Below are 13,795 nucleotides of genomic sequence, written 5' to 3'. Positions count from 1 at the left end.
ACGAGGTGTGTTCAAAAAATAAGGTGACTTTATGGTTTTCTCAAAAATTTTTATTTATTCCTCAATATTTATGTTGTCCCCTTCAAAGTAATCCCCCTCGGATATAATAGACTTGCGCCAACGCTTTTTTCAATCAAGGAAGCACTTCTGATAATCATTTTGTGGTATAGCCTTGAGTTCTTTCAGCGATGCAGTTTTTATCTCCTCAATCGTTGAAAATCAATGTCCTTTCATGGGTCTCTTCAATTTTGAGAAAAGAAAAAGTCACTGAGGGCCAAATTCGGTGAATATGGAGGCTGAGGCATGACTGTGGTGCTGGTTTTGGTCAAAAAATCTTTCACATGCAACGACGAATGAGCAGGTGCATTATCATGATGCAAAAGCCACGAATTGTTTTTCCAAAGTTCCGGACGTTTTTTGCGTATCGCCTCTCGTAAACGACGCATAACTCGAAGGTAGTACTCCTTACTGGCCGTCCGACATTATGGTAAGAATTCCTGATGCACTGCGCCACGGTAATTAAAGAAGACAGTGAGCAAAACCTTCACATTTCACCGAACTTGACGTGCTTTTTTCGGTCTTGGATACTCAGGATGCTTCCACTGAGACGATTGGGCTTTAGTTTCAACGTTTTGGAACAAATTTCGCTGACACACGTCTCATGCCCAAAACGTCCGAAAAGACAGCATAGCATGAGCCAGCCGATATGCAAGCATCTTCACCAACTTCTCTGATGGTAATTCGGCGATTTTTCAACACCATTTCTTCCACTGCTTGAACGTTTTCATCTGTTGTTGATGTGCTGGGACGTCCAGGGCGAGGTTTGTCTTCGACATCCTCTCGGCCTTCTTGAAACAGCTTGTACCACTTATACACATTTTTCTTACTTAGAGTAGACTTACCGTATGGAACTGTCAACATTTCAAGAGTTTTAGAGCACTGGATTCCATTTTTCACACAAAATTTAATGCAAACTCTTTGCTCCATTTTTTCGAAAGAAGAAAATCGCCGAGCACACCAAACCCTTCTAACCTTTTACGCCTCTGCCGGAAAAACAACACGAGCTATAGAGTCAAAACTGTGAACATATGATCGTGACGAGTGTACCAACACAACAAAACAAAAAATTTAAAACTTGAATGTATAACATTTCCTTCTAAAATATTTTATATTTTTTTACGTATAAAAATTATTAAATCTTTCCCGTGTTTCTAAAAAATGACCCTACTTCCCCTTTTTTGAGCTCATTTAACGCTATGTACCCTGCTATTTTTTAAGAAAAAAAATAAACAAAAATGATTCAAGTTGTTTCTTTAAATTTGAATTCCGATCTTTGCCAAGAAAAACACACTCATTGAAAACATTACTCTGAATATAACTATACATATAGATTTGAAAATTTATAATTTAGTTATAGAAAAGTAATTGTCCTATGATAAAACAAAGACATATCTAGTAGCGTGCTAGCCATATATTTTGGATTGTTTCAAATAATAAAAAAAATTATTTTAAATAATTAAATTGTTATAAACAATTCGCAACTCAATATAAACGAACGTACAAGTCCCAAAATATATTCAAGCGTATTATTGAACACTTCAATAAAATACCCTCAGGAGATTTTTTAATCACCGCCAGAAAATAACTATTTCAATAAATTCAATAAATGTTTATAATATTTAAAATTTGTTTGAAGTATAATTTAACAGTAATTTGTCATGAAGGACAACCAGGTATCTTTTTTTAAATATAAAAAAATGCTAACAAATTTTTCAAAATTCAAAAAATCCAATTTAAACATAGTTTTTATCACCTCCAGGCCCACTCAAAAAATTCTAGGATATAATATCTACTCTCACTTCACACATGCAAAAAAACATTATTTGAACAACCATTTTTTTATAATATTTATCATCTTTTTGTATAATAATTACGTTATATTTTATTTTATTACACATGTGTATCATATTTAAATCATGCTTCCTCACATTATATTTGCATAGGGAAGATCACCCTACAATAGATAATGAACCTGAGTGGATAATTGCTAATTAAAATCACAAACACACCTAAAATAATTATTTATAATTTTAATTTATTAATACGTATAGAGTTCTAACTATTCATTAAATTAAATTAAATGTTTCAGTTGTAGGAGCAAAATTAGCACGAAATGTTATCTTATATTTTTTTGGTCGCTGAATCGATCTGGGGCCTCTTTTACTCGGGAAGGTCCAATTTCATCTCTAACTTTAAAGTATACCCTCCAAAAATTGCAAAAGCAGTTCGTTTTGTTCTTCTAATCCTCGATTTTTGGACGCATATGACAGTAGTGAGTAGGATCGGCTAGGCTCGAGAATTCAGGTGACTTTTGAGGTTAGTTTCGACTTTTTCTAGGTTAGCCATGATTTATGACACAAAATTGAGCAGAAAAATCCGAAAAAATATGTGTTCCATACATAAAAGAGGATGAAGGTATTTAGGTATTTTTGAACGAAAACATAACTGAAGAGGGTAACTACCCCTTAATTGTTTCGCATTATTAACCTTTCTAATTAAATCTTGTGCGCATTATTTTTGAAGTATGTTTAATTTTAAGGTACGCCAATGAAGTTCACGCGTTTCGTCAAATAAATTTTTTTAATCAATAAAGGGTAGCCACCCCTAAACACTTTTTATTTTGTGTCTATGATGATACATACTTTCTATAAATAAAAAATTGGAAAATTTGTTTTATAAGGATGGAAGTAAAATAAAGTTCATCCAACATGAACAAAAAAATTACACGGGAGTAAACCACCCCCTAATTATGTATAAAATATCAAAATAAGTCTAAAATTCAGCAAAAAAGTTCGAAAAAATACGTGTTGCATACAAAAAAGAGGATAAAGGTGCTTAGTTACTTCTAAGAGATAAACAGCATTGCAGAGGGTAACTAGCCCTAAATTTTCTCGCATTATTAACCTTTCTATTAAATTTTGTGCACATAATTTTCTGAGTTTCTTTAATATTAATTTTATTGCGATCTGTTGTAAATGAATCACGTTGTTTTTCTCGCAAAATAAAATTTGTCACGGAATGTACGATAATATATTATTGTGCATTCTGTGAAAAATTTTATCTTGCGAAAAAAAACAAGGTGACTTAAATCAAGTTATAAACTGTTCCATTCAAAGATTAAATTGGAACATAACAGCTATGAGACGAATAACATACGAAACCCTGCAATATAAATACCTCAGAATCCGAAAGAAGATTCCTTGTCAATCTAGTTTTCAACGCCGTTACTCTGTCCTAATTCCCTTACAATTAGTTTAGTGAAGTGTAGTTTTCAACACTGATACTTTGCCTAACCCAAAGAAGCAAAGACCGACAAACTTCACAGGATTCGAAGAATAAACCAAAAATTAACAAACAGAAAGGTAAGTGAACCAGTAAATTTTCTAATTTCGACATTTTACATGAAACATCTGAATAGGAGAACTACTTATTGATTAAATTTCAAAAATTGACAATAACAATTCAAAAAGGTGGCCGCTCGACTATGTATAGAAATTTTTGTTGATAGATTTTTATCCACATTATTACATAAAGAAATATTTTTTTAATATTTTAACATTCAATGTTTCTTTTAAACAAAATTTTTCAACCTTTCTACAGTTTCGAAAATGAAGCTGAATCCTTTCAATGTTATAAATTTACTTCTTCCTACATTCTAAACATTAAATATAAAAGAAACTCCAATAAACATGAGGGAAATTGAAATAAAAGAACATTTTTAAGCAATTTTTTGGGATGCCATGGAAGAATTTAACGCAGTGGAGATGATGGTTGCAGAGTCCTCAGATTTCCAAGAACCTTTTAAAAATTTAGATGCACAAATCATAGAGGATTATTTTTAACAACATATTCCTGATCCGCCTTTTTCACCTGCGAATATACGCACAAAAGATGAGGAAGAAATGTCATACGACTATAAATTAAGAGCAGTCGAATATTGGAGAAGTGGAAAGAAGAAAAATTTAAGTTTTGAGAGTGCTCAGCAAAAATTCAGGAAAGTTCTTTCAGTAAAACAATTAAGACGTTTGGCCCATACTCTCCATAAAGACGGTACTAATAGAGAAAAAGTTGCTAGAACATGTAACATTACATTAGAGAATTTTTAAAAAGCAGTTGATACCGGGCTAATTATTCATGATAAAGACATACGCAGGTGGCATTACAAGCACAACAAGAAATTGGCCATGAAAATTTTCGCTTCCGCGCTTCTCGAGCATGGGTTGCTAAATTTAAAAGCAAAAACAGAATAGTTTCCAGAAAAGTCAACCGGTTTAGCTCTTGAAGGAGAAAAAAGGTGGAATGCGTTGTCCAATCTATTTCGTCTACTAACCATGGTTACACTATCCAACCACTAATATCTGCTGACGGGAAACTTCTTTCACCTCTATTTCTAGTTCTAAAAGAACCAAGCGGAAAATTTGGACCATTATTTGAAGCCAATCTGTTCAGGCCGGAAGACGATCATATAGAAGCATCAAGATCTGGGAAACAGGAAAAATTCAACCTTTAGATATACTAATCTTTTTAAATATTCATGGTACGATAGGGGATATATTTCAGAAAAACCAGGTAAATTTGAAAATCCGTTGGACTTCAGCTTCGGTGATTCCTGTATAACTCGTTGTGATGTATTTGGTTGTACTAATATTTCTGTAATTCGAAGTTCATGGTGTAAAAAATCACTATGTTTAAAACATTTTTTTGACTAGTATCACTATTGTTCAAAGTTTGAAGAATAAATCTTTGATTTTTTTGCTGAATTTTAGACTTATTTTTCTATTTTATACATAATTAGGGAGTGGTTTATCCCCGTGTTACTTGTCTGTTCATGTTGGATGGACTCTATTTTACTACCATCTTTATAAAAAAAAATTTCCAATTTTTTCATGTATAGAAAGTATGTATCATCATAGACGCAAAATAGAAAGTGTTTGGTGGTAGCTACCCCAATTAATTTTTTTTAACATATTTCGTTGAAACACGTAAACTTCATTTTTGTCCCAACTACAAAATATAAATTTAAAAAATTTTTTCCGTTGAATTAAAAAATTTTCAACACAACTTTCAAATTATGTAGGGGTGGTTTACCCCCTCAATATATATATATACTTTTTGGAATAAATTACGTTATTCATCTTTCATTACGAAGAAATTTTTCCAGCAGGTTTGATCGAAATCAATTTAGTTTTTATACACAATACTATACAATCGACACTTGAGACCCCTATCTTTGAGGAACTGTTTCACCCCCTTAAAGTGTTTTTCCGCATATATAAAAAATACGTGTCGCTTAGTTTTTCAAGTACTACAACATATTTAAGGGAGAATCAAATCGGCGAGGGACACCTGAAAGACTTTCCTTGTGAGTTCCGAAATGTTTACAATGGTTGTTATTTTATAATGTTTTATAATTGTAATATAATGTTTACATGTCTTTGTTTTTTTATAGAACAATTACTTTTGGTGTAAATAAATTCGCCAATTTTCTAATCTATATTTATAGCTAAATTCAGGGTTGTTTGAGAAGGCGAGTTCGTGAATTACATATCTGTCATTTGCAGTTTGAGATGTTTAAAACTGAATTGCTTTGCGATTATGTGAATCAATCAGTTTCTAGAAGAGCTTCAAATCATCAATGAACTTCAATACGTTCGTATTTCTATTTATCAAAGAAAAGTCCCTAAGGGATAAATAGCACTCGGACGAACAGGAAAAGACAAGTTTATTACAAATTTATGCAAGCACTGGTCGGTGGAATACTGGATTAATCATACAATTAAATTTATGATGTAAATATAATAAATAGAGTCGACCTCAGAATCGTACTAAATTATGTATGGGATTAATACATAGTAAATAACTTTGAGTGAGTAATTAAAGGCGCTTGTGCATGCTAAGGTACCTCTTACTATAAATGACCTTTAAGGCTGACAAGTTCTGTGGAAAGGAATCTCAAGGATGCTATGTCTTTTAAGAAGCCCATACTGTGCTTAAAGGTCTCTGTCTACAAATAAGGAGAGGTTAAGTAGATACTAAGGAGCTATTTTCTAAAAAAGAGTATCAAGCAAATTACCCATAAAAAATTGTCTTTTCTTGGCAACATTAAGCTGACCAGCCTTAAGTTGGTATCGAGTTACATGTTCATATTTAGGCAAATTGCAGATAAAAGGGTCAAAAGCATTAAACGCTTAAACTTAAAATTTAAACAGTCAGTCAAACCTTCATATGCTAAAAAACCGTAGTAAAAGTGGGGCAACTTAAAGTGTCCGAGTGGAGGTAGGTAAAGAGTCCTTATCCCTATATTGTTGTCGCACAATTCGGTATGTTTTATTGGAGATGATCTGTACCTGTTTCTTTTAGAAAATGGTACGATTGTGGAAATACCGCGGATCTTTATCCACTTTCAAACAATAAATAGCAAGGTTTTTGGCACAAAGAGGTGCAGTAGGTCCAACAATAATGGCCTGAGTTTTGCCCGGGTTAAAAGTAAGTCCATTCTTCCAGGCCCAGAGGATCACGCAATCAATATTCTCCTAGGCTGGAGCAAGTAATCTACATGGCGAAAAAATTATTTTCAATTAGTACATTTTAAAATTATCAGCATATTTGTGTTAGCTGAAATGTTAAAGTTGACTTCCAAGGTCTAATGTGAACAAATGGAACAGGAGGAGTGCCAAAATGGAGCCCAGATGAACTCCGCTCCTGATTGCAATCAGATTAATAAGCCTTAGATATTTTGATCCATTTTGAGAAATGCAGGTTAACCATTTTTTCAAGGGGTTCAGACATTACACATTTAAGAGAAATTCGCCTCTAGTCTTTCCGGGAAGCAGGTTCATACATTTTGGGAACTTGAAAAAGAACAACCTTTTTCCAGAAATCTGGGAAGATACCGACCTGTAGGGAAGCATTCCAAATATGCAAAAGAATATTATAGATAATTTGAAGGGCAAGTTTAATATTTTTTAAAGATATTTCATCAGTTCCAATAGCATTCAATTAAATTTCAAGTGTTTTTCCAAAAGTCTTTCAGATTTGATGTCATCGAAAAATAAGTCAGAGTCATTGAATGTTGAATTATGATAATTATGATGAATTATGATGATAAGTCTGGTACTGGGGATTTAAAAAAAGTATTTAAAAGTTCATTAAGCAGAAAAATACTATCTACAGATTCGTGCTTGGGCGTGATTAGGTATAAACGTCTAAGGAGATTCCAAATGTTCTCGTTCTTATCTCTATATGCAATCTCGTTATAATTTCTTTGATGGAACGCATATTTACTCTTAGTTTGAACTAAGTTTCTGAGTTCACAAAATTAAGTTAGTATTACACTACTTTTGATCTTGCAAGTCGGTAGTTGCTATCACGTTCTCTCATCAGATTTTTAATTCCAGATGCGATCCAGGGGCAGCTTTCTTGAAATTTTTAAGAACGTGTAGCGGAGAAAATTTCTTGAATACGGAGACTAAGTACTTAGTTAGAGAGTCGATTTTATTATTCATATCTGTATCTAGTAATATTTTTTCCATGGTATATTTCATTGGATGTTCGTGGAATGTATGTTTGTCAATTTTAGAGAGATTCCGCACTAGCCTTTGGGTTGCTTTTGAATGTAGTCTATAGGAAAATTTAAAGCTAATGTGAATCAAGCCGTGCTTAGACAGAAAACGGATTGCATGTTGTTCGTAGGAGATAATCTTATAAATATCGTCGGCAATCAGTAAGTCAATACCAGTACCAAGACGATAATGCGAAGGATAATGCTTTTAAAGTTAAAATAAGTAGACAAATTACCAACTCAAGCTCTGTGTTATTGCAAGCATTGGGTGGTTTATAAACTACTCTCACTGAACCACTATAACACGTTGACTGAACTTCAACAAAGAGAATTTCGTTCATGAAGTAAGAGGTCATTGGACTCACTATCAAGCAGAAAAAGACAAGCTCCATCATCCCTTCTCTCGTCTCTGTCTCTTTGAAAGAGCGAATAGTTGTAAAGTCTGAGCCTTGACATAACAAATGTTTAAGGTTTTCATGGATATATCAGAAACAACATTTTTATAGTAAAACAGTTCGAAGTAGAAAGCTAAAGTAGCTCGCATAAATTTGGCTGAGATAATAAAGAATTATTAACACACCCCAAACTAAGTGATAACAATTCAAAATTGAAAATTGGTAATGAACACAAGTCAGAAACATACTAAAGAGATAAACAATGTCAAAAATGTGGCGTAGATCTTTAGACGATTTATCAATAAAAATGAACATGATTTCACAATTCGATATCTGGATATGCGTATTGCTGTGAATATTGGGATAGTGTTAGAACCTCATGCAATCAAAAGATATTTTATCATTATCCGTCTAAATAAATGAAACGTAGAAGCTTAGACCCTTCGATCAAATATATGAATAAATGTATGAAAATGAAACTTTTCTCATTAGCTGGTCAGCCGAGATTGGTCGTAGTGAAGTCTTGTACTTTTTCTCTCTGCTCGATCAGCTTATCTCATAAAAACTGTCTGCTGAATTTGGAAGTGATGACAGGTGAAAGCAGTGAACTGGATGTAGGAGATTCTCGACGCGATAGATACTAAGAAGGTCATCTTTAGCGAAGGAAGCATAAAGTTCCTGGGCAACCAACTTCGAGAACGATGGAGGTTCCTCATTCGGTCTAATATGTAACCCGTGAGTTTTAAGGATAGTTTAAAACGCTGCTTTCTCCTGTCAGTTGAAGGAAGCTTTAAGTAAGGCAATTTTCAATTTTAGAGAACTCGCCTCCGTCTTGATCTTAGTAACCTGATCCGCATTGCTAACAGTAAAATTTTCAAGCAAATTGATTTTTCAAGAATTCTATGAAATTTTTGACAAGGACAGAAGGAACTGTTGTAAGTAAAGGGTTTACTACCTTGCACTTACCGGCAGAGTCGATATCTGTACTTGCTTTTAGATGATGTAAAGGCTTTTGCGGTTTATGAGTCTTTAAAAAAACATTATAAAATAACATTCTGTCAGAAATGGTGGCAAGGCAAGTGATAGTCTCATATTTTTATTCCAATTGAATTTTATAATTTGAAAGGATTTGCCCATTTTGCACTAATTCTTTTTTTTAACAAATGAACCAGTATTATACACAATAATACATATTCTGAAAAACTAGGCATATTTTATATTTCTTTATAAAAACTAAATATATGTCTTAAGATTAAAATAGTTGAAAAATGTTAGCAACATTTGGTAGTGTAAAGTTTATAGAGCGCAAGGCAATTTCGGACAATTTTATCAATGTTTTCCGTTCCTCACCATTGGATACATATAACAATATGTTTTCAGGATTTGCACCACTGGAATTTGTACATTTGGACTTTAAACACATGTTACATCTAGGTGGCAACTTAATGACGCCATGGAATTACAAGTTTAAAAGTTGTTTTTAAAATTGTTGGTTGTTTTTAAAATTCTAATTTCCTGGTACGACGAGATCGTGCTGAGGGGATGTAGTTTTGTCAGAACGTGAATATATTTTAAATCTCTGTGCCTGATAGTCACGAAAATCATTTGAAAAATTAACAACATACATTGTTATAAACAGCTTCGTGGCAAAATATTACAATTTTCGGTTTTTTAAATCTGGATTCCCCTTCAACCAGCAGAACCGATACAGATATTCTTAAAAATTATATGCTTTTAATTCTATTTGACAAAGTATAACAAATTGTATTTTCATAAGCTATGAAAACAATTTTGAAATTTTTGTTTTTCATGCTGTTTTAATACAGAAACTATATTATAAAGAAAACGATCACTTCATTTAAAAAATCATGATATGATAAAAAAGTAACATATTTCCGTTTGTTTGGAAGAACTTGTCGCTGCCGTTGCTAGTTCTCAAAGTAAACTTTGAATATATTTAATTTGCTGGGAAAATCTTTCCACAAAATTGAAATATAAGCATGGCAATATATCTCTCTTCAAACAATATGCGTAGCGTATATTTAAAATGAAAATCACAGATTAAAACATTTGCCCCAAAAATAGATTAGAAGAAGGAATGTTTTTTAATTATTCATAGAAAATTGAAAATGATATATTATAAAAGGTTTGTCACAAATCTAGATTTGTGTAAATTATTTTAAAATTGTTTGAATTATTATTTTTAATCTAATGCATATATTTGTAATTGCTCATATCACTCGTTTCAACACATTCCTAAACCTGATGTATTTCTTTTCAGATTAACGATGCGATCATTGAGTAGGTCTCATCTTGGCACGAACTTCACTTGCATAGCTGAAAATACTCATCTATTAGAACCAAAGTCAACATCAGTTACGTTAAATTTAAATCGTAAGTAATCCCGATAATTATAAAAAAAATCATATGAAAATTTAATTAAATAGTAGCAGGTCTAATATGAATATCGTGATGCTTAGGTAATTAAATTTTCAGTTGGCACTGACCACGCAGGAATAGTAAGGAGTGATATTTCCAATGTGTAAGGCAGCCGAAAGGGTCACAAAATCTGTTCCGCGCACAGATAAGAATTCAGTGGTTTATGAAGGCGCGACAAACCGAACTTTTATGGTTCTCTTTCTCAATACTTCGATGATTTAATAGTAACTTCTTGTTTACGGAGATATTACCTCTTACTATACCTCCGTTTCACTTATGTAACAGATGTAACGTGATAAACGGTACATGATATGTAGCTTCCCCTTTCTACACAAAGTCTGATCAAGACTATGATAGAGGCGAGGTAACGTCATTCATGAATGAGCACTGAGATTACTTTATCATCCTACTATATATATATGTAGGAAACTAGAATTTTGCGTTCGACAGTGATAGTTAATTTAAAACATACGTCGGAGTTAGTTAGGAATAAGTCCCCAAGGGCAACGGGTACAGATTTTTAAAAGTTTTCATTAAACTGAGATATTTGAACAAAATCACTCTTTGTTATTAACTCTCGTTTCTACAATATTGGGGGTTCGTCTAAGTTGAAATTAAGAACAGCTTTGAGTTGATTAGGACGTTTTTACGCAAATAAAACTCAGGACTCTGATGACCTGAAGCGAAGCGAGGAGACGCGCTAAAAGTAAAAGTGTAGTAGACAGAGAACAAAGTTCTCACTTGTGTTAAAAGGTGCTAAGTGATGAGTGAAAATTGACTTATAAAGTTTAAGGTAAGGGGAAGTGATTGCTAGTATTCGATATGTGAAGAATACGGAATTAGGAGCAATGGCTCCAACCACCACATCGACGAAAAAAGGAAACGACGCAACGTCGGTCATCAACACAGGCATGTCGCACGAACAACATTTGGAAACTCAAGTAGCTCAACTATAGGAGAAACTGAGGGCATCTAGAGTTTCGAAGCCAGCGCCACGTAAAAGTAGGGTTCATCTGAAAGATGCGGAAGGCTACATTAATAAATTGATTGTTGAGAATCCAGTTTTTACGGTAAATCAGTGGATCACTAACATCACCAAGTCAAAGGGAATATACTCTTGGAGTGATTTGCAGACAATGTTTTGCGCCAAGACGTCTCTCACTGAATTGGCAAAATTATGTATGGAGATTCAAAAGACCATCACTACTTGGAATGCTTTGCAGGATCGTCTAAAGCAAGAGTTTGGATCGGAGATGGGCAGAAGCCGTGGAAGCAACAGAGGAGATGCTACAATTGTGGTAGTAAAAGTCAGAAGTCAGTTATTCTAAGGGTAGAGGACTAGAGGGATTAACGAAGTAGCAGTGCAGCGGTTTAGTAAACTTTTCAAAAGTGAATAATAGACATAATATAGGATTTAATGTTTTAAGAAGTAATAATTTTCTCATGACGTGATAAGCAGAGTTGTTATTTGTTGGGACATACTTGTATTAAGCTATCTTATAATTTTTGTGGACGTAAAGATTCAAGACGAGTTGAGGACCGAAAATATCACGAGTAAAAAAGGAAACAATATGAAAGGTTTGTTCAGAAATAACAGAACCGATAGAACTGGACTGAACTGAAATGACGAGAGACAAAAGGTTACAATTCCGTAATTCAGTTGACTGACGACACGTAGAGTATTGTGAGGTGACAAACTTTGTCAAAAAGGCCCACTATTGAAATCCAGACTTTTGCATAGGATAATTATAATTATTTAATTTGAATAATACGTAGGTTTTATTTAGGAGTATGTCCCCAGCGGCAACAGGTAGGAAGGGGGTAAACTGTGTGCTGCGACCCCAGTCTTTTGAACGGAAGGATGCGTTCGATCATGTATGCCCAAACGAGTACGAGAAAAATCAAGTCTTGGAGAACGCTTTGTGCTTTGTGCCGTCGATTGTGCAAGAAAGACTGCTGTCCGAAAATTGTAGTTCCAGAAATTTTGGCACTTACTGTTTTGGACAATTGATTCTTTCTCCCTAGGAGCGTTCGTCAGGACAGACTCGCGGTTAACACGTTAGAGCGACAAAGATGGTAATAAAACACTCTTAGGGCCGCATTATGTCTGTAGAGATACGTCATTCCCGCTTGAATGGGACACTCAGATGGTATCTGTTCTATGTACTCACCATGTGCATGAGACGCTCTGCACCTAGCGCGGGAAACTTCTTGACCTAACATGCGGTCGCGGTATACTCAGTGATACTGCTACTTCTACCTGAATTAGGCCCTGATGATCTAAGAAAAACGAAGATTTTCTCCTTTGACTAGAATTGTTCTTTTACATTTCTGTGAAAATTTTCACGCATTTCCTTGCCGAGTAGCTTTTGGAAAAAATTTTCATCCTCTGGTTTCTTTTCTTCGGCTTTTATAAATGAAGCATCTAGATGGAGTAATGCACTTTCCTAACTCTGATGTTAAAATTAAGACTAAGGGTCCCGACCGCCTGCTCCGCGGCTTTGTTAAGGAACGATTCTTTGCCAATAATTTCATAGTTCCTGACTATTTTAGAAGCGGATCTCTACCTTTTGCAACGATATAAGCTGTACTTTGAACAATTCGGTTATAAAGACACTGAAAAATATGCATGATCGTCCGCGAGGCAATATGAAATTCTTAAAGCTCGTTCTTCCACCATCGAACCATCCCAAACGAGTAGAGTAGAACTAAGATAGCAAGAATGTTAGTCTTTCATACTGTGTTCAACGCCGATAGATTTGGAGACTAAATCTGTCGAAGAAGATGATTGTATTTGCTTCAAAAGTACTCCTTCATTGATGTTACGTCCTGAATGGTGCTTTGACGCACGCTCAAATGTATATATACGTTCCTCCAGTATCGAAATGTTTAACAATACTTATATCAACAAGTTCAGGGTCCGAGGGAACGCCAGTAATCTTTCCTTTTTTTAGATCAATCCATATAAAATATGTGAGTGACCTTCTGCTCGCGATGATTAATTTCGCCACAGAAGTGATCAGGGGAATTTCATAGTGCGATAGCAAGAGGCAGAAGTGTGATTCAAAAATGAAAAGGCTCATGATCTCGCTTCGAAAGGCGGACTTCCGGAAGGTGACGTTTTTTGTTGTCACATGATAATTTCCAAATAAGATAGTAATCTTCACAAACAACATCCATCCACACCTTAATCCTATGACCACTAGCACTTATCGCCTTGATACGAGGGTAGTTCAAAAAGTCCTTAGAATGAAGTATAAAAACAATTTTTTTTGGGTAAATTTTTTTTTTATTTTTCAACATAATCTCCTTGGAGCTCTATACACTTGGTCAATCGCTT

The 13,795-nt window shown here is 34.1% G+C and overlaps 1 protein-coding gene across 1 annotated transcript in view; it reads left to right on the top strand.

Annotated features, from left to right (window-relative positions):
• Nucleotides 1–13,795, top strand: part of LOC117173133 (nephrin-like) — a 1,314,621-nt gene that overhangs the window by 811,454 nt on the left and 489,372 nt on the right. Inside the window, exon 6 of the mRNA XM_033361530.1 lies at nucleotides 10,298–10,410. Coding sequence (XP_033217421.1) covers nucleotides 10,298–10,410 — 113 coding nt within the window. The remainder of the gene's footprint in view (nucleotides 1–10,297; nucleotides 10,411–13,795) is intronic.

Source organism: Belonocnema kinseyi, chromosome 5, assembly GCF_010883055.1.
Source record: "Belonocnema kinseyi isolate 2016_QV_RU_SX_M_011 chromosome 5, B_treatae_v1, whole genome shotgun sequence".
Taxonomy (NCBI): domain Eukaryota; kingdom Metazoa; phylum Arthropoda; class Insecta; order Hymenoptera; family Cynipidae; genus Belonocnema; species Belonocnema kinseyi.
The sequence above is the reverse complement of the archived record's forward strand: the minus strand, read 5'-3'. Positions and strand labels throughout refer to the sequence as shown.